Raw genomic sequence first — 21150 nt, forward strand, 5'->3', positions numbered from 1 at the left:
GTGCCTCAGGCCTAAGGCCCCCCCCGATTCAGCTAGTGAAGCTAATCCAGCCACCCAAGCAACAGTCTCAATGAAACGCTACGGGAGTTTTGGCAGGTAAGGAATACAAAACAATATAACGTGGCTTTAACTAAGGCCGTAATCAGGCACTCAGTTTAATGTATACTTCAGGAAATAGCTATGTTATCTGCAGAGTGTCTGCGATTTATCTTTGGTCTCCAAGTAGCATTGTAAATATACAAAATACTAGTGCAAAAGTCAGCTGGTTTTCTGCAGACCCTTCTGTGACTTACTTTGTCCAGGAATACCGTGACCTGTTCACAAAAGGATCTTCACAGTAAAATTATATTATTCTTATTTTTCCTCCTTTCTTTGTTTAAAAAATATCATTCAGCTTTCCAAACAAATGAACTATTCAGAAACAGAATTATAACATCAAATTCTTACACAGGCTTGCTTTTTAATAAAGGAAGTATTTTACTTCTCTTTCAAATTGCATATATCTGACAACCTCTAACACTGAATTATTTTAAAGGCTTGTGCTTTAGAAATGAAGTCTGAGGACTTTTAAGCTACCTGGTTTTTGTTTTATTTACAACTTAACATTTACTTCCAGAACCTCCAGCTTGCGATCTTGCATGGCAGTGGATATGCTGAGGTAGGACTGCAGCGTGGAGACACAGGTATCAGTACTGGGAGGGTAACAAAACAGGGTTAGGGGAGGCGCTGCTCTACCACAATTACACAGCTCCAGCTACTGAAGATGCACATGACAAGGCAGACTGAACCAACGTAAACCTTCAGACAACCCTTTCCTCCATGGCTGCAACTTGGAGTGAGTTTGGGAAAAAGGCAGGGTACTAAGCATGGGTGACGCCAACATGCACATCACAGCAGGCTGTGGTCCTGGACTTCTGGGGCTGCCGGTTTTAGTGGAGGTTCAAGCACCAGATACGACTCCGCGAAGGCCTCTTCAGCCAGCGAGGGAGTTTAGAGAGACTAGGCGTGAAGACATTTTGTATGGAGTGAGCAGAATGGAGCCTCTCTTGTAAGGAGTGGATGGATAAATTGTTCAATTGGCAGTGATGGCGTGTGGAGAACGTAGGACTTCAATCAAATGATAAGGAGTAATAAAAGTTGCAGAAAGCTAATGAGACCTGAGCAGCAGCATAATGACAGTTAACTGGAGAGAAAAGATCCCTGAGAGCAAAGCAAAACTGAGAACCATAACTGAAGGTTTTGTATCTTCCTGGGCAGCTCTCAAATTGGTCTGACAAAATGACCTTGGAAGGAGAAATTGTATTGATAGAGGCCCTTGTTAAACAGGCCTTCAGCACTGGCGCTATTCCAGCAAGACCCTCTCGAGAGATCAACTCCTTTGGGAAGTTGTTCCTTTCTGCCTGAACAGTGGGGAGAAATAAGGCACTAGCCAAATATTAATTGGGATAAAAAACCAAACCAAACCAAACCATCTCAGGCAGTCATGGAAAAGATCCTAGATTTGGGTTTTTGGGTGGGGGGAGTGGGTGTTGTTCATTTTGGTTTTGTTGGTTTAAGTGTTACGATTCTAAGTTAATCATCGCCATAAGGTGACAGCTTTTTACAGTCAGTCTTAATCTTCTGCTGGCTTGGTTTTCTGTCTCAACTCTGCTTCCTCCCTAAGAACAGCTGTCAGCATCTGTTGACATCATTACTAAAAAGTTCCACAAATAATTAATCCCTAACTTAATGGCAGGTGTTATTAGTTTAAAACAAGCAATGAAGAGAGAAGTAAGACTCGCACATAGCATAACTACATTTAACCATGCTTTAACCTATCCAACAGAATTTTAATACCCTGAGTGTCAAATGCCAATCCAATACATTATAGGAACAGATGGTAACATCCCTAATAGAAGACAGTGCTAGTGCTGCCATTCTCCCTGTATGACAGGAAAAGTACTCTTCCTTTTCCCACGCTACAGGTAGTTTTTGTTGGAAAGAAACAGACTGTGTCACCAGAACACCACTACCTAAGGTCAAGGTATACAAGCCTCATTACAAATAGACATCCCCAGCTTCGTGTAAATAGAAAACATTTCCAAAGTGTATATGGCTGTAAGTCTGAGAGTTCTGGGCTAGGGTAACTTAAGACCCAAAGCCAGAATGATTCACCATTTTGATGTCAAAGTTTATCATCCATGGGTTGCCATAATTCCCCAGGTGCGATCCAGTCTGTAATTGCTGAGGGTGCAGGCTAGCCGTTAAATTCTCTGAGTCTAAATACTGCAAGCAAGAAAGTACCTACTACTCTCTTCAGATACTTGTTTCTTGATATCATGACCAATTCAGGCTGTCAAATTTGTACTACAGTGTAGCCTACTTATTATTGTTTCACCTCTCCTCTGTGTACCTAGTTAAAATAACTTAGGCTAGTCCAAATAAATCCCTTTCTTTTTGGATTTATACTTGTAGCTAAGTAGTCATTTGGTTATTTCATATTTCAAAGCTCTTCTCAGTCAGTCCCTCCAATTCACCTGTCATTTTGGTGGCTCAAGCTCAGTCCTCTGCAGTTCTGCAACAGCTTGCAGGTGCTTAAGTGTTCATCCCAAATGCAAGTGCAGAAACTCCTGAATCTTTCCCCAGGAGTGTTCCTGTGCATGGGCATGTGCTTTGCTCTCTCCACCCCCCAGAACAGGCACCCCCAGAACACGATCCATAGCTACCTGACAAAATGGAGTAGAAGGAGGATCAATTCGGTGACCTGCTCCTGGATAACTCAAGAGTTCAAAGTTTTCTTTCCCATGCTGGCGTAGACGCCCGATTGCCAGCTCAGCATATAAGGAGCTCTTCCACATACGATCATCTTCCCCTACCACTAAGAGAAAGTGACCTTCTGCTTTTTCAATGGGGATCGTGCAAGGAGAATTAGCAGGATTCGTTGGGTCATCCAGAGCTTCAAAAATGTCAAATACACCAGCGTCAGAAACACTGACCTTATTCATATCAAAACGCAGCCCAGGCAGAGTCATCTCACCATAATGGAGGTCTGCAACTGTGTTTGAACTACAGCCGGAGATACAGACAGCAGCCACTACTTCTGGCAGGAAGGTGATCATGGAGAGTGCTAATTCTGCCCCTTTCCCAGTCCCAATCACTCCAACTCCTGGTCCCTTGACCTTCAGATAAGATAGGGGGCGGGGAAGAGAGGAAGAAAGGAATAAAGGAAGTATGCATTATAATGGGATTAGCCATTAAATGCCTTTGGGAGTTGTGTTATTAAAAAAAAAGGTTAGGTTAATTATTGATGTGACCTGTTGGAAAGCTACAGCCTGGACCCAGGCTCCTCTCTCTGTTTAGTGTCTTAATTTTCAGAGTCAACAAGAGCTGTCAAACCCCACAAAACCCCACACAGACAGGCACGCGAAGTACCATCACTTGGACCTCACCTAGTCCCTACTGCATATTTTGACGCAAATATTTTCTCTTTTTCCCAAAACAGGTAGCAGGAAATTCAAGCACAGTCTATTGCTATATGTGTCTCAGGCAAATAAAGTAACCTCACAAACGGCATTTGAAAGATTAGATAAGTGGTATTTAGTCTTGTCCTTTTCTAGCCTTGAAAGTAAAACTGAAAGCAACATTTAAAGTCATCAAATCCATTCCTTTGCTGACTGTTGAGCAGTATTGTACCACCCTCTCAAACTAATTGCTTTCATTTTTAAAAAAAACCATCTTTATCACCACTGCTCCTGTTTGGAGGATATTCCAGCACTTCACTGTTCTAATGATCAGGAATCTTCTAGTTTCCAGCATGAATTTATTTAACAGACAGCTTGTGCTGGAAGAAATTCACTCTCCGCAGTCATATGCGTAGCCGCCTATGGAGGACCTACACTTTTTCCATTATTGGGCCTAAACCTGCCCAGCAGAAACTGATACTCCAAAAAAATCACCGCCATCACTTGGGCATGACTGCCAAATCCTCCCTTGTCCTGAGAGCTGTCTCATTACGCTCACCTTTGAGTGACGCCGTAGGAATCTAGCTGCCTCCTCAAAGTACTCGAGTTTGAATTCTTTCATGACCTTAGGCAGATCTTCAAAGTCAAAATATGGCAGAGAAAGAGCAGCAAAACCACGGGTAGCCAGGAGACTGGATCTAAATTCAATCAAACCTCCTTCATCCCCGTACATGTCAATCACTCCTGGAAAGGGGCCATCCCCTATATTAAAAGAAGAGGTACAGAGGACAAGTTATCAAACAGGACACTAAAAACTATCTGGTGAAGAGTGAACAACAAAATATAGAAGGCTTAAAACATTTTCTATTAATACTCATTACTTTTCCATTTGCACAGCAGAGCTGTGGAGTGCTGTATCCCACTTTAGCTATTTCAAACTAAGAATAGGTCCTTACCTTCCTGTAGAAATATGTGAACAGTTCAACTTTTTTTTTTTTAAAACTGTTCTAAATATATTTTGCAATGGTCTTAACCTCCCACTCTTAGAACAATCATATTCTAAATCAGCTATTTTCCCACAAAGAAATCATACCTTAATTAGCAAAGTGCAAGCTCATTACTAATGAGGCAAGAGCACTGAGCCCTGCAAGTAAATTCTACAAAACTTACGCAAACTCTGGAATAAGGTGCATTGAGCAAAGCACAGCAATGAGACACTCAACACTGTAACACTTGGCAGCAGAACTGCTACTGCAGATGTGAAGAGACAGAGAGTAAAACTGAGAGCTGTATGGGTGTGGTTATGTGTGTGTGACTGATATATAGATAAACATGTACAGGTCTGTGTACAATCAGTCCCACAAAACTACAGAAATAATCAGAACCACCATTTTAAATGAGCATGCTTTTGCAACCAAGGTCGTGTTGTGCTATTACTGTATGCCATGCCAGCAGATCTCGGGTTAAAGGGCTAAGGATACTACCTCTTGGAACTATAAGACCCCAGGCAGGCAATTTCTTTTTTTTACTTTTTTTTTTTCCTGGCCACCAGATGTCACCACTGATGTACTCAGATCCAGCTCACTACAACTATCTCAGCAGAAAAAGTACCTGCTTGTGCAAGAGTACATTAACTCTCTGACACTACCTATATGCAATAAAGAAAAGACCTCTGGCATTTCAAGGTGCTTGAGAAAAGGAAGTTTTAGACAAGACATGCTAGATGGTGGAAACCTCATAACTTAAAGCTTTAGGAAGTCAGAAAAGGACTGAAACATGCTTTTGGGTTCTTTTTCTTTCAGTTCTGAATAGAAGTTCAATATTCTCCTTGAGAGAAAATATGTCTGGATAAATTTATCAGAATGCCATGATCAACAGTAACCTTTAGTTAACAACAGTCAGCCTAGATAGCTAGGAAAAAAAGTATTCATTCATTTATCACTCCTACCTGCAAAGCTTTCTAGCAAGAACACATGATCAGAATACAGTCAAGCATGAATGTGTTTCTCTCTCATGAGGACAACCTTTAACTTACACAAGGATCCTGGACTGCCTTCCTGAGTGCCTACACATGCCCAAGTATACAGTTTCTGCATAGCTCACTAAAAAGCAGGATAAAATGGACTAGACAAGTTTACTACTGCTTAAAAACAAATAAACAAAACCCCCACAACTGTAATTCTTACGCCTGAATTGAGAAATCTCTTTCATATTAAAATTACAGCATGAGCCCACTCATGTCATCTCACTAAGAACAGTTCACGTTTAAGATTCCTATCTTAATATTATTAACATTTTTCCATCCCTGGAGCAAAGAAAGGTATGGTAGTAATGCTGTAACTGGATCCTCCATCAAGAAGGATGCCAATATCATTTAAGCAATGATTCCAGACTTTTCCACACTATTACAACACCAGACTTTCCAAAGGCAAAAATGCAGTTCCATCTTGCACATCTCTGGATTCCCACTGAGCTCAGCAGAAATCCAGCTCATCCTCTAAGACAGGATATATCAAAACAACCACGTCTCAGTGATGGAAAATCCAGAATGCTGACTAAATATTTGATCCAAAATTCAAAGTTCAATCTCTGTTGTTGTTTTTTCTTCAGTGGACTTTGGATCCGTATCTAAATGGATAAAAAGATTATTGGTTTGGAAATCATTCACTGAAAATACTTAAATCCCTAATAACTGTAGTGGTACTTAGAGGATTTGCTGAACCAAGTAGTTATAAATTAGAAGTAATATGGAGGGCAGTTCTAGTAGCACAACAGTCAGGGAAATACAAGAAGTTTAAATCATGGCTCAAGTGTACAAACTCCACGATCGGTGCAAGGTTTCATTTTCCAACAACACTAGCAGTCCATCAGAATATCACACCTCATAAAGCACAACCATCCCACAAGCAGAACAGGTAGAACTTGCTCAGAAATCTATTTTGGCTTTATACCACAGAACAACTGAAGTAACTCAACTATTAAGTTAGCTTTGGCTCTGGTGTAACAGAGGTGGAATACCTGTATTTTCTAGAATCTCTTCCACTGCTCTGCTTACTGGCATGTGTTTCACAGGGAAGAAAAATGCCTTTTCAATTTGATCCTACTCAGGGTAAAATCCTTGGGAGATTTAGCACAGGCTCACACGACAAAGCGTGTCAGCTTTTCCGAATGTTACAGATTCTGGTAGTCCAGAGCAAACATCAAACCTACTGAAAAATCATAGACTGAGAGCAGCGACATGGTAAACACTACAAACCCTATTCTCATTTAGCTTCTGCCCGTCTCACGAGAGCCACCTGCCCGTGCCTGCCCTGGCTGGTGCTGCCGATAAGGACCAGGCAGCGTGGCCACGGACAAGCGGAGCCATGTCCCGACAAGCCTTTGGGAGTGTCTCCGTAAGATTTCAAGGAAAAAAAAACAGGCCACCTGTCTGCAGGGCGGCATTCAGATCTATTATGGAATACGGATTTCCCGGGTGATATCCTTTATATGTTTTTCTTTCAGAAGAGACTTTCCTTGCTCTGGACTGAGAAGCTGGGGGGTCCCACCGGCCCCAGAGCTAAGGTCTCCAGCCGGGGCACTCACCCGGCGGCAAGAAGAGGGAACCCCTTACACCTCCCTCCTTCAGCCGGATCCTCCGCACGCCGGGGGCCGTGAACCACCTCTCCACCTCGGCCTTGGCCACCACCGGCCCGGGGATGGCGCCGGGCAGGCTGTGGCCCTGGTGGACCAACATCTCCACCTTCATCGGGGTGCCGGTGCTGCGGGGAACGAGCCGCTGGTACGGCCTCTCCATGCCGGCGGGGGCGAGGCTCCAGAAGAGCCCCATGGGCTCCACGCCGGTGTAGTCCCCGCCGTGCGAAGCGTCCGTGCCCAGGTGCAGCTCGCCGCGGCTGTCCGCCCGGTAGTGCGCGCACGACTGGAAGAGGCAGCCGCGCTCATCGGCCGCCACCGCCCGCAGGGTCACCGGCTGCCCCGGGCCCAGCCCCGCCACCCGCGTCTCCACCTGCTCGTCCGCCAGGCCGGCGGCGGGGGACACGGCCACGCTGACAGCCCGCCGCCGCGGCGGTGCGGCCGGCGGCGGGGCGCGGCACAGGGCCCGCGCCGGGGCCGAGGCGGCGGCGACCGCTCTCCACATGACGGCGGCAGGTGAGCGAGAGCTGCTGCGCCAACGGCAATAACGGTAGCGCGGCCACCGCCCCCTCCAGACAGCTTCAATCGATAGCAGAGCCCCTCTCCCCCCGCCCGGGCGGCGCGTTGCTACAGCGACAGCGCAGGGCCGGGGCGGGAAAGGCCGCCTCCCCCGGGGCCGTTCCCGCCTCTGCGCCGCCACACGCTTCCCCCTCCCGCCCCCGCAGCCTTCCCCCAAACGCTGAAAACCATCTGGAGCAGCGAGCCGTTGGTAGAGGTTAACGTTTCATTTTAATCCATTAAAAAATACAGTGAATGCAAAACACATAAACACACCTACAGAATTCACATAAAACACCACCAGCAACTTAGACTATATCCACTCAGCTTGGGTTTGTAAGGCATGATGTGTTAAAAACTTACTTTTATACAATAGCGCAAAGTCTCCAGCATCCCGCCAGCAACATTCAGTGTTTTTTCTTTCAAGCTCAGACTTGGGTGCCAAACATTACTGACAATCCCCAGGCGGGGGGTGAGAGAGCGCCCCGCTGCCCCCCGCTCCTCAGAGAGAACCAGAAATGAAGCCTGGAGGCCTGCGGGGCCTGGCGGGAGCGAGACCAGCTCCCACCACAGCAACGCCACCACCTCACCGCCCCTTCCACCCTGCCTCCCCACACACCACTGCAGCTCCTACAAACCTGCCTGCATAGCACTCGGTGGCAAGGCAAAGATGCCTCAAGGACCTGCCATGCCAGCTTCGCAGCCTTGCTATTTTTAGCAGCGCTTACAAGCAGGCAGCTGTGGAAGCATTAAGGGAATGTACAGGCAGGGAGAAACTGCCCTCCAACAGTGCTATGGACCTACACAGGGATATCTAGCCCTGCTGAGATGTCCACGAGCAGTTCCAGGCATGACTACCGACGGGTCCAATTCTGTTGTTTCTTCATGCTTACGAACTTTCCAAAACCGTACAAATGGCTCATTTCTATTGCATGTGCCCAGAATGTCACATCAGGCTATGAGGTGTTGTTGTCTATAAATGGGAGATGTGTTATCTGAGGATGCAGGCACAGTATTGCTGCTTTTGGTAAGCGAAATATTAGATATTAGATATTAAGTGTTAAGGCAGATGCATTTCAGTGATGTGGGAGAAGAGGAAGGAGCAACAAAGGAGAGGGAAGTGCACAGGGAGAACAGAAAGATTACTGGAGGCAGGAAGAGAGAAGAACTGCTTCCAGAAAAACTAGACCACAAAGCTGGCTCTGGTAAGGGCAATGGCATACAACATGTTTCCTCTGAGAAAGCCAAGGCAAATTTTCATCCCAGTTCTCAGCTTGGATGAGTTACCTTCCACTTAAATTCACATTCAAAGCAGACCCAGCCTTACCACCATCATTTTTCCACAGCTTGCAATCTCATACTACACGAAACAGGAGGCCAAGACCTCTAACCGAGCTTAGAGGAAGATGTTAAAAGGAAGCAGTTCTCATGCTCTCGCCCGCTATCATCCTCCAAGAAACCCAATAGCTTATTCTCTGATGTTCTTTGTTCTCATTCAGAGCCATTTAACAAAACAAACTTGAAACACCAGCATCTTCATCTGTAAAGTAACCTAACTCACATCACAGCTTATTGTATATTCCAGATGGCTTGCCCGTGAGGTGTTTGTGGAAGAAAGCTTGGATCTGCTGCCAAGCATCTATCTGTGCCTCGCAGTGTGCCTTGGGCTCCCCTCCCCACACCACAGGCTTGCCAACTAGCAGGTGCATTGAGGCTGCACACATTGGGAAAAAAGGGGGCTCAATGTAGTGCCCTGCTCCAGGATAACAGACTATCTCAGGCTTTTCCTTCCCATGAGCTTGCAAACGTTTGCCCCCCTCAACTGCAAAGAATTCGCTTTTCCAGTTGCGATCATCCTGGCCAACAATGAACAAGAAGCGACACTCGGCCTTCTCCAAAGGGATAAAGCTTTGGCGGTCAGGCCCTTCTAGTGGGTTGTTCAGTGCATCGACAATATCAGCAATCCCCGACTTGTTGACCTTGATGCGTTCTGCATTGACACCAAGGGGTGGAATGGTGACGTCCTTGTAGCGGAGCACTGCACCCACATTTGCCACCGAGCCGTTGATAAGGGCAGTGGCCGTGATGCCCTTTAGGAAGGAGGCCATGGAGATGCACAGGTCACCCCCCTTTGAGATTCCAAGCAACCCAATCCCTGGACCTTTAACCTGGAGGGGAGAGAAGAGAAACCACAAGCAATGAACCACAGTGCGCCACTTCTTTAAAATGTTGCCATGTTCACAGCAGTGTCTGTCCTGAATCTGGACCCCAGGTATAGGCATCTAAGGTCCTGTGTGCAGGGCCCACATCTGAGGGACCCTGGGCACTGTTCCGTGCTTGATTTATGATCATAAGCCCCACTGAGACCACAGCATCATCCTAACAAAGCTACAAGGCTCAGTGCTGAAGCATATGCAGAGGGTACAGCTGTGCTTGCAAAAAGCATGCAGATGTGCAGCCCCAGATTCACTTTGCTTATAAGGCAGTTCAGGGAAGAAGAGGGCAGGGACAGGGGAGGCCTCTTCTACAAATGCTTTCTTTCAGTGCAAAATGCTCAAAGTCAGCAGTGACTATGATACTGTCATCAGTTATGACAGTGTATTTCTTATATTCAATCACTGTCTTCGATTCCCCTATTAAGAAACTAACATGGGGTAGCAGACTCCACATCAGCTGCTCTCCCATTTCTCTAGTATACTTGGTGTCTAACTCACAGTGAAAAGGAAGTATTCTGAGGTAGCTTACTCATTAAAATGTATCTTAAAAAAATAACCTATTAAAACCTTTTTTCTAAGCGAATTGTACAGTTCTCTGGAGTCAATCTAGAATAGGTTACCTTCATTTTCTTTTACACAGGCAAATTAACTAGAATAGGAAAGCTAAATGATCTTACAGGGTGCTGAAATCCTCTAAGGATATTGGAAGAAGGTTAGCTAATATCACAACTGCTCCAATATCCAAAGACCCTCAGGGGTAAAAAGGCTCTGAGACAGCATCAAAATTTAATACCTTTTGTACCTTATCACCAGTGTAATAGGCCCAAACCCACTGACTTTGAAGCATGAAAAGGGGGAAATTAGAAAATATGGCTGAAACTTTGCAACATGTTAAAAACATGGTGAGGCTATCAGTGGAGGTGTTAATGGGAGGCTATGGTACTGCTCTCAGGGGAAAAAAAGGTGGGGGGGAAGCAATTTTCAGAGTTTTCTGGGCAGAGAGGTTGCACAAGCAGTTAGGGTTAGGGCAACTGAAAAGCAACCAAGACCTTTAACAACTATTCATCTTTCTGAGGCTGAGGAAGGTATTTGAGTTCTCCAGAGAAACCAAGTGTTGCCTTGTACAATTCTAGTTATTGTCATGCACAGCTACTTGGAAGGAGATGCAGAACCGAGCAGGGTCCTCTTCCAAGAGGTGTCGACTTAGAAGGATCCCCAAGTTCACAACTAGCTACTAAAACCCACACTCACCAAATACTGACACTTGGAGTGATTTTAACAGCTTATACAATACACAGCAACAAATGTGTACTGGTGGACTTCCTTGAGACCTAGATCACAGAAGGTTATCACGTACTCCATGGCTGAAAAGAGCATTTAGTTCTGAAGGACATTCTACAGAGCATAAACCTAAAAGCTCTGCTGGAAGTCCAATAAGCCTCCAGGCAACTAGTACCCTAGTTATGACACTGGGTTGAATGGAGCAGAAATTACTAGTATGTGACTCATGTGTCACTAAATCACCTGGCCAGTTCAAAAGGAAGAATTGGAATAATCTGCCAGAGAACCATTGTAATGGAAGTTAAAGATCTAAAACAAATTAATTACAGCCAACTTGAACAGAGATGCTATTTTAAGTACAGCAGCTCTGCCCCATCTGCAGTCTGACAGGACTTGACTAATGAGAGTTCCCTGTAGTGAGAGAGTGTCAATGAAAAAACCAACCTGGGTGTGTTGTAACATATAGTTTATGGCTTCTTCAAAATATTCCAGGTGGAATTCCTTCATCTCTTTGGGGAGATCTTCATAGCTGTAGAAAGCCAGAGCCAGCACAGCAAAGCCATAGTTGGCCAGCAGGCATGCCCTGTATTCAGGGAGTCCTCCTCCAGTTCCATACAAGTCAATAATTCCTGGAAAGGGGCCATCTCCTGCAAGAGACCCCATAACAGGACACATTAACCTGCAATTTTTAATTTATATTCCAAATTCATAGGCCTGGGAATGTGTCTTTTTAAAAAAGAGAAAAACATAGAGCAGCAGAATGGTACTAAGGGTCCTAAATTACTGTGCCAGTTTTCAGTAAATGGCTACGTTGCTTCAAGACAGCACAAAATAGCAGGCCCGCTAATGTTTTGGATAACATCAGGGAACACATGGCTGGAAGGGAAGGGATCCCTTGACAGTCACAACTAGTCCTCTAGATCATGTAAATTCACTGCAGAAGTATCAAGCTCTGCTTCAAAAATACCCAGGAGGCTTCTCCTCAGTGCATTTCTCAGAAGACTGATCTAAAAATCTCATCTTCTGATGGTTCCAGCTTCTCAGTTTCAGTGTAAATGTACCATAGGCATTTATTCTGGGACAAAGAGAAGAAAATATTTGTAACTGGCCTTGCTAACCTGGTGAGGGAAGCATTAGGTTCATCAGGGGACAGGGACTGAAGTCCAGAGCTGAGAGGGATTGCTGCAAACTGGTAACAAAGTATGGAAAGGAGGAGGCCAAGAGGGAGACTCCCATTCCTGCTCAGGAGGGAGAGTGAGGCTTCCCTCAGGTGTCTGCAGACTAACATGCAAAACTTGGGCAACAAACAAGAAGAACTGGAAGTTCACCTCCAGCCACAGGGCTACAACGTGGAATCAGGGACGCTGGCTGGGATTGCACATATGATTTTGGCACTATCGTGGAGGAGTTACCAGGGTCAGGCAGGGAAGAAAGGGGAAAGGGGAAGGCACGTGCTACATAAAGGAGCTCCTTGAGTACCTGGGGTTCCAGAGACATGGTTGGTGAAAGCCTCTGGGTCACAGGGGGAAGGAAAGGCGGGATGCAGTGGGGGGAGGCTGCTAGAGACTACTCAACCAAGAGAATACAAGAGATGAGGCTTCCTACAGACAACCAGCAGAAGTCTGGACAGCTGCTAGGAGGACAATACAACATTTGTAAGGCAATCTGGAAACCTCACAGACCCTCTTGATCATTTTCTGACAAAAATACTGTAAAAGCAAACCTGTCTAATGCTTTAGTTGATCTTCTGCTCACAAACGGAGAAGACCTGGGGACAAACGTGGCAGCAAAAGGCAGCTTGGACTGCAGCAACTATGAAATGACTGAGTTGAGGATCTGGGGAAAGGCTGGGAAGGGAAGCAGCAGTCTTAGGACTACAGACTTTTGGAGAGCAACCTCCAACCTACTCAGAGAACTACAAGCTGAATTCCCTGGAAAACAGCCAGGTAGAGGAAAGGTACCTTGAAGACTAACTGACACCACCTCCCACGGCATTTGGAAACAAAAAGGGTACTGTGATCAATGCCTTCATGTCCAATATGAGTCAATAAAACAAACTCACGTTTGTTTTAACACATGTAGCTGTGCTACATGAGGAGTGTGCCCAGCAGATCAAAGCTGGTCGGGCTGATCAGGCCACTCCTTGAAGAGTGCCCAGTGCCAGCTGGCGAGGTCCAGCTCCCCCTTGTCCTCTCTGCCTCGTAGCGCGCTCAGTGGGGGTTTGGAGGGGGTCTGGCTCCGGGCCTGGGAGCACAGGGCCGAGACCGGAGGCAGCACCCGCGGGGGAAGGAGCCCAGCACAGCCGGTACTCACCGGGGGGCAGGAAAAGCGTCGCCCGGATCCTCCCCTCTCGCACCGGGACTCTCCGCACCCCGTCCCGCAGGAACGCCCGCTCGTGCTGCGCCTGGGCCAGCAGCCGCCCGGGGGGCTCCCCGTGGCCCTCAAACACCTCCAGCTGCAGGAGGAAGGGGCTCCGCACGTCCCGCTTCACCAGCCGCTTGAAGGGCTTCTGGGGCTGCAAAGCCCAGAGCAGCCCCATGGGCTCCAGGCCAGAGAAGCTGCCTCCCGGCAGCGCGGGGCAGCGGGCGAGGTCCAGCTCCCCGTCGTCCCCCACCTGGTAGCGGGCGCAGGCCTGGAAGAGCTCCCCCATTTCGTCTCGCAAGGACGTCCGCAGCGTGACCTGCTGCCGCGGGCCAAGGCCCTGCACGGCGATGGCCAGCGGCTCATCGAAGAGGCTGCGGGCGGCGGGCGAGAGGCGGACGGAGGGGGCCATGGAGGAGAGGCCGCGGGCGCAGGCCGTCCCGGGGGTCCGCGCGGGGCTGCGGAGCCGCGGGGCTGCAGGCGTGGGGCTGGGGCCGGGGCTGGCCCAGAGCAGCCACCTCTGCCAGCCGCGGGAGCTCGCCCGGCACAGGGAGCGGGCAGTGACCTGCCACATGGACTCGGCTCGCTTCCGCCTCTGGGGGCGGATTCCGGGACAGGTCCCCGCAGAACCGAGGCCGGGCTCAAGCGGGCGATTCGGGAGCGCCGCTGCCACGCCTCGGCGGGGAGGAGCGGGACGGCAGGTCCCTCGCCCCGCCTGCCTGCCTGCCTCCTCGCCTGCCTCCTCCCCTGCCTTCCCTCCCCTCCCCGGCTGTGGGTGGCTTCTCTGCCAGAGGCTCTGTGGCCTGAGACCCGTCTTGGCCTCGGGGAGCTGCTCCTCGGTGTCCCCCCGAGCTCCCAGGGCCGGGCGGTGGCTGGGGGCGAGGGGACGTGCGGGGCAGGGCGGGCAGAGGTGTTGACGCGCCACTGAGCAGAATCGCAGTCGGGATTTACTGTCAGGACAACGAAGGGCCTGTGTGCGACCGACCGCACACAGATGGGGCAGCCCGGGCAGTGCAGGGGCTCTTGCCTGCCAGCAGCGACCCTAAGCAGGGCCGTGCTGGGCCGTGCACCTCAGCTAAGGGAACGGAGCGAGGCCCAGCCCCAGCCGAGGCGGGGAGAAGCCAAACCAGCACCAGCCAGGCATTGCTTCATGTCTTCTTGCTGCCTCTTCCTCCATATTGGTCACCCCAATGCCTGGGCAAGGTGGGTTATGTCTTCGCCAGGCTCTGCCCAGCCCTGGCACCTGCACAGCCAGATGAATTGGGAAAGATGGCCAGGGTGGTTAGGGGTGCGGGAGAGATAAGGGAGGGCTGCTTTCGCAGACTCTTTAGGCAGCTCAGGAAACACCTGGCTCTTCCAGTAATGGATTGTGCAAGGGTTTAATAAGAAGGCCATTCAGTCTGTCTTATCCAGAGCCGGATCTTTTGCTCCAAAGGGAACTGCAAAGGGAGAGCTCCTTCCTCAGGCTCCCTGACTCCTCCTGGGAGATGCAGGTAGAGGTGCCTCTCGCTCAGAGCTCCCCATGTCTGACTTAGTGGTGTGAAACAAGTGGAATCATCTGAGGGAATCCTCAGCGTTGTCCTATTTTGAAACACTAAGTGGTCAGATGTATTGGGCAGAGTCTCAGCAATCTTTCATTCCCCATGGAGATTGCCCCATCTCTCCTAAATAGGTGAGGTGCTTTGTCATCTAGCATTTGGGTGTGTTGTCTGGCATCCAGCCCTCAATGTGTGGCAACTTTTCCTGTTGTTGAGAACAACACTCCTTGGCTTGCAGTGCTGGATTTGATCACCAGCTTGACCATATGCTGGAGCAGATGCTACAGGAAAGGGCCCTGAAGGCTTACACAACGCTCCTCCTCCACACTTGGTGCCCCAAGAGCAGTGGAAGAGTGAAGGTAAGGGGACTACATGTCAGTCTTCTCTGGTGTACTCTCCCCACCTGGGCAGCCCTTGCTCCCAAGCTCCTGCAAGTTCCACCCTGGGATGAGAGACTGGTCAAGATGCAAAATCCCTGCCTCTAACCAAAGCATAGCAAATGACTCCATGGCTTTCAAATCTCGGTCTCTTAATTACAATTCTCACTCTAATAACGAAGCTGAAAAAGTTCCACATCGTGTGGGAGAAAATCACAATGGCTGTAAATTCAGCAGAATGGCTTTTGGCATGACATCTTAGAACCAGAAGTATCTACAAGCCAGAGCACTTCCTTCTGAAGGGAAGATGGAAAGAAGGCACAGAGGGCAAACCACCCTTCCTGAGGGTTAACCAGAGACACCCCGGCATCCTGGCTATAGCATCCATTCTTACACACTTCCAGCAGCACAGAGATCAGAGACATTTCCATTTGTGATGAGACATTCACCATGAGAGTGGTGAAATCCCTGCTCCAAAATTAGCATTTGAGAGGTGTTGCTTTAAAGTATGAGCTGAGGATAGCATATGCATGTAGAGACCACAGTGATATGCAAAGTAGAGTCAAGTATTAGAAGAATAGAAACCACCTGAGAAATGTAACTGCGCATTTTGCACATGATCTGTTTTATCAAGGGCTAATGCAAATCTATTTGCCATTCCTTTTCTTGACACTTGAGCAAAAAGGTTTGGGGAAAAACAGAAAAGGCAAACCCAGTTCTTTTCTGAATTATAGATGTGCAAACTCATGGAAGATACGGTAGTTGCATCAAACCCTGTGAACAAGGTTTGACCTGATAAATGTAAAAGAATTTATCAGATCTGGTTGTTCAAAGTTGTGTGTTGCTTGCACATTATTTTTTTGCACATTAGTTGTCATTTAAATATTTGTTGAAAAAAGCCTGGATCTGTGGCCAAGCATGAACCTGAGCTTTAGAATAAGCCCTGAGCTCTCCACCCAGGACTGCCCACTTGTGAAAAATGGGATGCTTTCCTATGGGGTACAAAGGGAAAAAGGGAGGGTCAATGCAGTGCCCTGTTCCAGGGTAGGAGAGAATCTGAAAATTTTCCTTCCCTTGAGCCTGTAAATGCTTGCAGGCTTCAGTAGCATAATACTCACTTTTGACAATATGGTCATCTTGTCCCACAATGAATAGTAACTGTGCCTCAGCTTTCTCTAGTGGGATCAGGCTTTGGTTGCCAGGGGCTTGAAAGGGGTCAATAAGGATGTCAGAACAATCAAGAATATTGGAATCGATGACCTTGACCTGTTGTTCATCGATGGTCAAAGAGGGGATGGTTTTACCCTTGTAGCAGAGAGGAATAGCTGTATTGGCCACAGGGCCATTGAGGGAAGCAACGGCTGTGATGTTCTTCAGGAAGGCAGCCATGGCGAGAGACAGATCAGCTCCTTTGGAGTAACCGAGCAGGCCAACCCCTGGTCCCTTCACCTGGTAGACAGGAGGATCAATGCCCCATCAGTATTGAGCTGAAAAACACAACAGCTAGTTCCTGGAGAGGGACATTGTATAACGCTGAGAGTTTGCAAAGCTCTGTGAAGGAGGTGATGGCAATGATTAGTTTTACTTCTGGACAAGTGCCAAGCACCCCCTCCCCTTCAAACTGCTGCCTTTGATAATGTTCCCTGCTGCACTGACATCAGCCAAGACAGGGGGAACATGATTTCACCCATTTGAGGACAGGTTGTAGGACACAGCTAAGAGTTACTAGTCTTAGACACTGGCAGATGCTCTTTACTTTTCACTTTTGAGACTGTAGGAGGACATTTGGTGGCAATTCATGAAGGCTCTCTCCTGCACAACCTTCCCACCTTGTTATGTCTCAGCATGTCTTGTGAGATTGCTTTGCAATCGATCTCCACCGCCCTTCCAGTGCATATCTGTTTGACCCTTCCTCTTTCCTAGAACTCAGACACCCAAACTCCTGGCAGATACCAGTCGTGCCAGGTGAGTACTTCAGCAGCTTCCTCCAGAGATAACGCAGGAAAAGTGACAGGCACTTTGGGGAAGTGCTCCCTGGAGCCCAGGGGACATGGAGGGTGCTCCTACCTGTGGGTGCTTCAGCAAATAGTTCACCGCCTCTTCAAAATATTCCAGGTGCAGTTCAGTTGGCTCCTGGGGCAGATCCTCATATTGATAATAAGCCAGGGCCAGTGTGGCAAACCCATGATTGGCCAGCAGGCTCGCTCTGTGCTCAAAAAGACCTCCTCCAAGTCCATGTATGTCGATGATCCCTGGAAAGGGGTCTTCCCCTGGAGCAGACAAGATAAAGAGCAGTATTGCCTGAAATGACGCCTTTCAATGTTTCTCTGGTTTAGAACACATGAAACCAGGTACACAACAGGAACTGCAGAGGAGCATCTTTTGGGGAAAGGAGATGATCAGTCACTCAGCTGTGCAGTGTCAGCAGCTGAAAAAAACCTAGACTGTGTTGCAGAGGAAGAAAGGCTCAGGAGCAGAACCTCTTCGGTAAGGTGCAAAGACTTATTTGTTTTAGCAATCGGTAGTATTTCTGCATTGTGCTTAGGGCCAACAGGCAGAGACTGTTTGGTCAGGGTGTCTTGTCCCAACTTCTCCCTGTAAGCAGCCCTGTAACAACGACCACTTCACCTGGCACTGTAAAAATCCTCAAGGTATCATGATTTGATAGATTTAATACTATTAAACCAGAAAGTGTAAACATTTGTGTTTGTATTGTGGCTTTTGAACATTTGGGATCCCTTGAAAAGTAGTAAGTGGGATCCACCCAACCAGCACTTCATCTCTTTGGGGATCATGTCTCTGACTGTGATCAGTATCAAATTCTGACAGACACCAGGGGTATCTCACTGGGTGATTGGAAGATTGTTGTTTGGATCTTTCCTTCTTGGCCCAGGATCCTCTTTTCCTCATCCTGTGAAAATCCTGCTCCTGTCGACCCAGTGCAAGGGAAGCGGATGCTCTGCATGTTGCATTCCTACAGCCTGATGTGTTTTGGGACCGCAGGGCCCAGGGAAACTCCACAGGCCCCAGGCCAGAGAAGGTGTCCCTGGTCATGTTGGGAAGTGGGTAAGACCCAGCTCACCCCTACTCTTGGCTTCAGGAGAGCCACAGGCCTGAGTGTGCTCATGCCTCCCACTCTTCAGGGATGCCCTCCTGCCATGGTCTCATGCCCTGTACCATGGTGGCCTCTGCATCCTCAAATAGGGCTGCAGGTGGAAGGTGGGAACGTGCTGCTGGTGGTCATGGAGGAGAGGGGAGTGCACATCATCTGCTCACTCCCTCTGCCTTGGACCGAGGAGAGCCTTACTGTTCAAAGCAGTACTGTGCTCTTCCTTCTGCCGCTGTTTGCATGCAGGCAACAGTACATATACTGGCTCTCCATAGACTGTGAGCACTCAGAGCAGTGGCTGTGTACCGCAGAGGCCAGGAGTGCAGTTGTCTGTGGCCCATGGCTCAGCTGAGTGTAGCAGGGCTCTGTGGGCTTGCACTGAACATGCACAGAAAAGGTGGTAACACTGAATAAGGCTGTGGGGGTGCTCAAGGGAGGTGGGACAGTACTATAGCAAAAGCCTTTTGAGCTCTCCACCTTTACGTGGCCTTAGGTCATTTGCTGAGTAGTATCCAACTCCTGAATCTGAATGTAGAGATGTGTGGTGTAAAGAGCACTCCCAGGAACAGAAAATCATGATGGAGGTATCTCAGTGAAGGACAATTTGAGTGTGGTGAAATCATGGTGGCAAAACACATCTGCAAATGGAACTGTGTAACAGAAATGCTGACAACAGACCAAGCTTACAGTCTTGCTAAGCTGAAGATTGGCTGTGGTGGTAGCAGGATGAGAATAAACTCCTTCTATCCTGTGCCTAGGAAACAATTCAAAGTGCCAGGGAGTGCGGCAAGGGCCTATCATTTTAAAACACACACAAAAGGAGCAGGTCGGGACACTGAGGAAATGCACCAGCATTTGGCTTACTGTAAGCGCCTCAGCTCAGGGGAAGCAGGACATTTTGGATACAAAATGTATGCAGGTGGCTTCTTCCACCTCCTGGTCAGCAGGTGGGGCTAGAGGTGAGGCAGGGGAGGGAGCCCTGGCCTCGCTGCGGGTGGGATGCTGAGCCTGTGAAATCAGCCCTCCCACACCCTGGACTCTGGCAGGGAAGTCTCTGTGTAGCTGCCCAGAAGATGCTGCAGCCTGGTGGTGTCTTGGGCAACTCTTACACCTCTGAAAGGTGTAAGAGCAACTCTTCCAGAGCAATTAAATGATTGTCTTTTCCTGCTGGAAAGGTTTCATCCCTGTAAATGTTCTTGAGCCCCTCCTCTTCCCCCTTTCACAAACTGATGATGTCCACAGGAACCCCAACGTGGTGGACTGTGGTCACCATATAGTTAGTTGCTACTGTGCTGGGGGGAGAGGGAGGATCCCCCAAACCCTCCCAGTAAGGAGGAATGCCAAGGACTGGCACAGAGCACCTCTCCACCACTCTCTTCCGCAGCTTCTCGTCTCCAGCGGCTCTCCTGGCACGCTCACTTCTACTTGCTGTGCATTTCTCCACATTTATAACCTCAGGCTCTGGGTAGGAAGGGTTATTCCTCTGCCTGCTTCTGCAACCATGTCCTGGCACCCGCACGGCCAGGTGAATTGGGAACGATGGTCAGGCTAGTCGGTGGTGTGGGAGGGAGGGAGGGAGGGAAGGACAGGGGCTTTCATGGACTGCTTTTTACAGAGGTCATGGAACAGCTTGCACTGACAAAATATTGGTTTAGGGAAAACAGGATGTCTGCAGCCAATACTCACCAGGGGGCAGGAAAAGCGTTGCCCGGATCCTCCCCTCTCGCACTGGGACTCTCCGCACCCCGTCCCGCAGGAACGCCCGCTCGTGCTGCACCTGGGCCAGCAGCCGCCCGGGGGGCTCCCCGTGGCCCTCAAACACCTCCAGCTGCAGGAGGAAAGGGCGCTGCACGTCCTTCTTCACCATATACCAGAAGGGCTTCTGGGGCTGCAAAGCCCAGAGCAGCCCCATGGGCTCCAGGCCAGAGAAGCTGCCTCCCGGCAGCGCGGGGCAGCGGGCGAGGTCCAGCTCCCCGTCGTCCCCCACCTGGTAGCGGGCACAGGCCTGGAAGAGCTCCCCCATTTCGTCTCGCAAGGACGTCCGCAGCGTGACCTGCTGCCGCGGGCCAAGGCCCTGCACAGCGATGGCCAGCGGCTCATCGAAGAGGCTGCGGGCAGTGGGCGAGAGGCGGATGGAGGGGGCCACAGAGGAGAGGCTGCGGGCGGAGGCTGTCCCAGGGGTCTGCGCAGGGCTGCGGTGCTGTGGGGCTGCAGGCGTGGGGCTGGGCCAGAGCAGCCGCTTCTGCCAGCCGCGGGAGCTCGCCCAGCACAGGGAGCGGGCAGTGACCTGCCACATGGCTCCTGGGTTGCTGCCTTCACTGTGTCTGCATTCAAGCCGAGGCTTCTTCTACAAATGCAGCTTCCCACACACAGGCAAGGGGAGGGGAATTGCGGCAGGAGCTGTGTGGGCCCACACTGTGCTGGGAGACATCAAGGATGCCTGGAGCCACCACTGCAGCCCTGTCAGCACCCACAGTAGGGCAGGACTGGCACAGCCAGTCCCCTGGCATTGCAGGAACATCTCCAAAGGGCAGCAGCTCTGCCAAGATGCTTGTTGACAAATACCATGCTTGTCTGCTGTGGGGGCAGTTCTCTAAACCAGGCCTGCTGGTTTCTATCCTTGCAGGACTGGACCCA

General features: G+C 49.2%; 3 protein-coding genes across 3 annotated transcripts; all 3 read right to left on the reverse strand.

Moving 5' to 3' along the window:
• Positions 1-121: 121 nt before the first annotated feature.
• LOC127017112 (acyl-coenzyme A thioesterase 5-like) lies at positions 122-7578 on the reverse strand. The gene is made up of 3 exons (XM_050898024.1): positions 7026-7578; positions 4000-4202; positions 122-3158 (listed from the first exon to the last, which is right to left on the reverse strand). Exons 1-3 carry the CDS (start codon positions 7576-7578, stop codon positions 2583-2585), a joined length of 1332 nt encoding a protein of 443 aa, XP_050753981.1. The 3' UTR covers positions 122-2582.
• Positions 7579-7849: 271 nt separating this feature from the next.
• LOC127016580 (acyl-coenzyme A thioesterase 1-like) lies at positions 7850-14044 on the reverse strand. The gene is made up of 3 exons (XM_050897173.1): positions 13442-14044; positions 11573-11775; positions 7850-9799 (listed from the first exon to the last, which is right to left on the reverse strand). The coding sequence occupies exons 1-3, from the start codon at positions 13899-13901 to the stop codon at positions 9194-9196; spliced, it is 1269 nt and encodes a 422-aa protein (XP_050753130.1). The 5' UTR covers positions 13902-14044; the 3' UTR covers positions 7850-9193.
• A 2242-nt stretch (positions 14045-16286) lies between these two features.
• On the reverse strand, positions 16287-20809 carry LOC127016978 (acyl-coenzyme A thioesterase 5-like; the record flags this gene model as incomplete). Its single annotated transcript, XM_050897842.1, has 3 exons — positions 20200-20809; positions 17472-17674; positions 16287-16853 (listed from the first exon to the last, which is right to left on the reverse strand). Coding segments are annotated over exons 1-3 (1380 nt in total), but the record flags the coding sequence as incomplete, so codon positions are not given.
• Positions 20810-21150: the final 341 nt, after the last annotated feature.

This window comes from Gymnogyps californianus, chromosome 5, assembly GCF_018139145.2.
Source record: "Gymnogyps californianus isolate 813 chromosome 5, ASM1813914v2, whole genome shotgun sequence".
Lineage (NCBI taxonomy): Eukaryota > Metazoa > Chordata > Aves > Accipitriformes > Cathartidae > Gymnogyps > Gymnogyps californianus.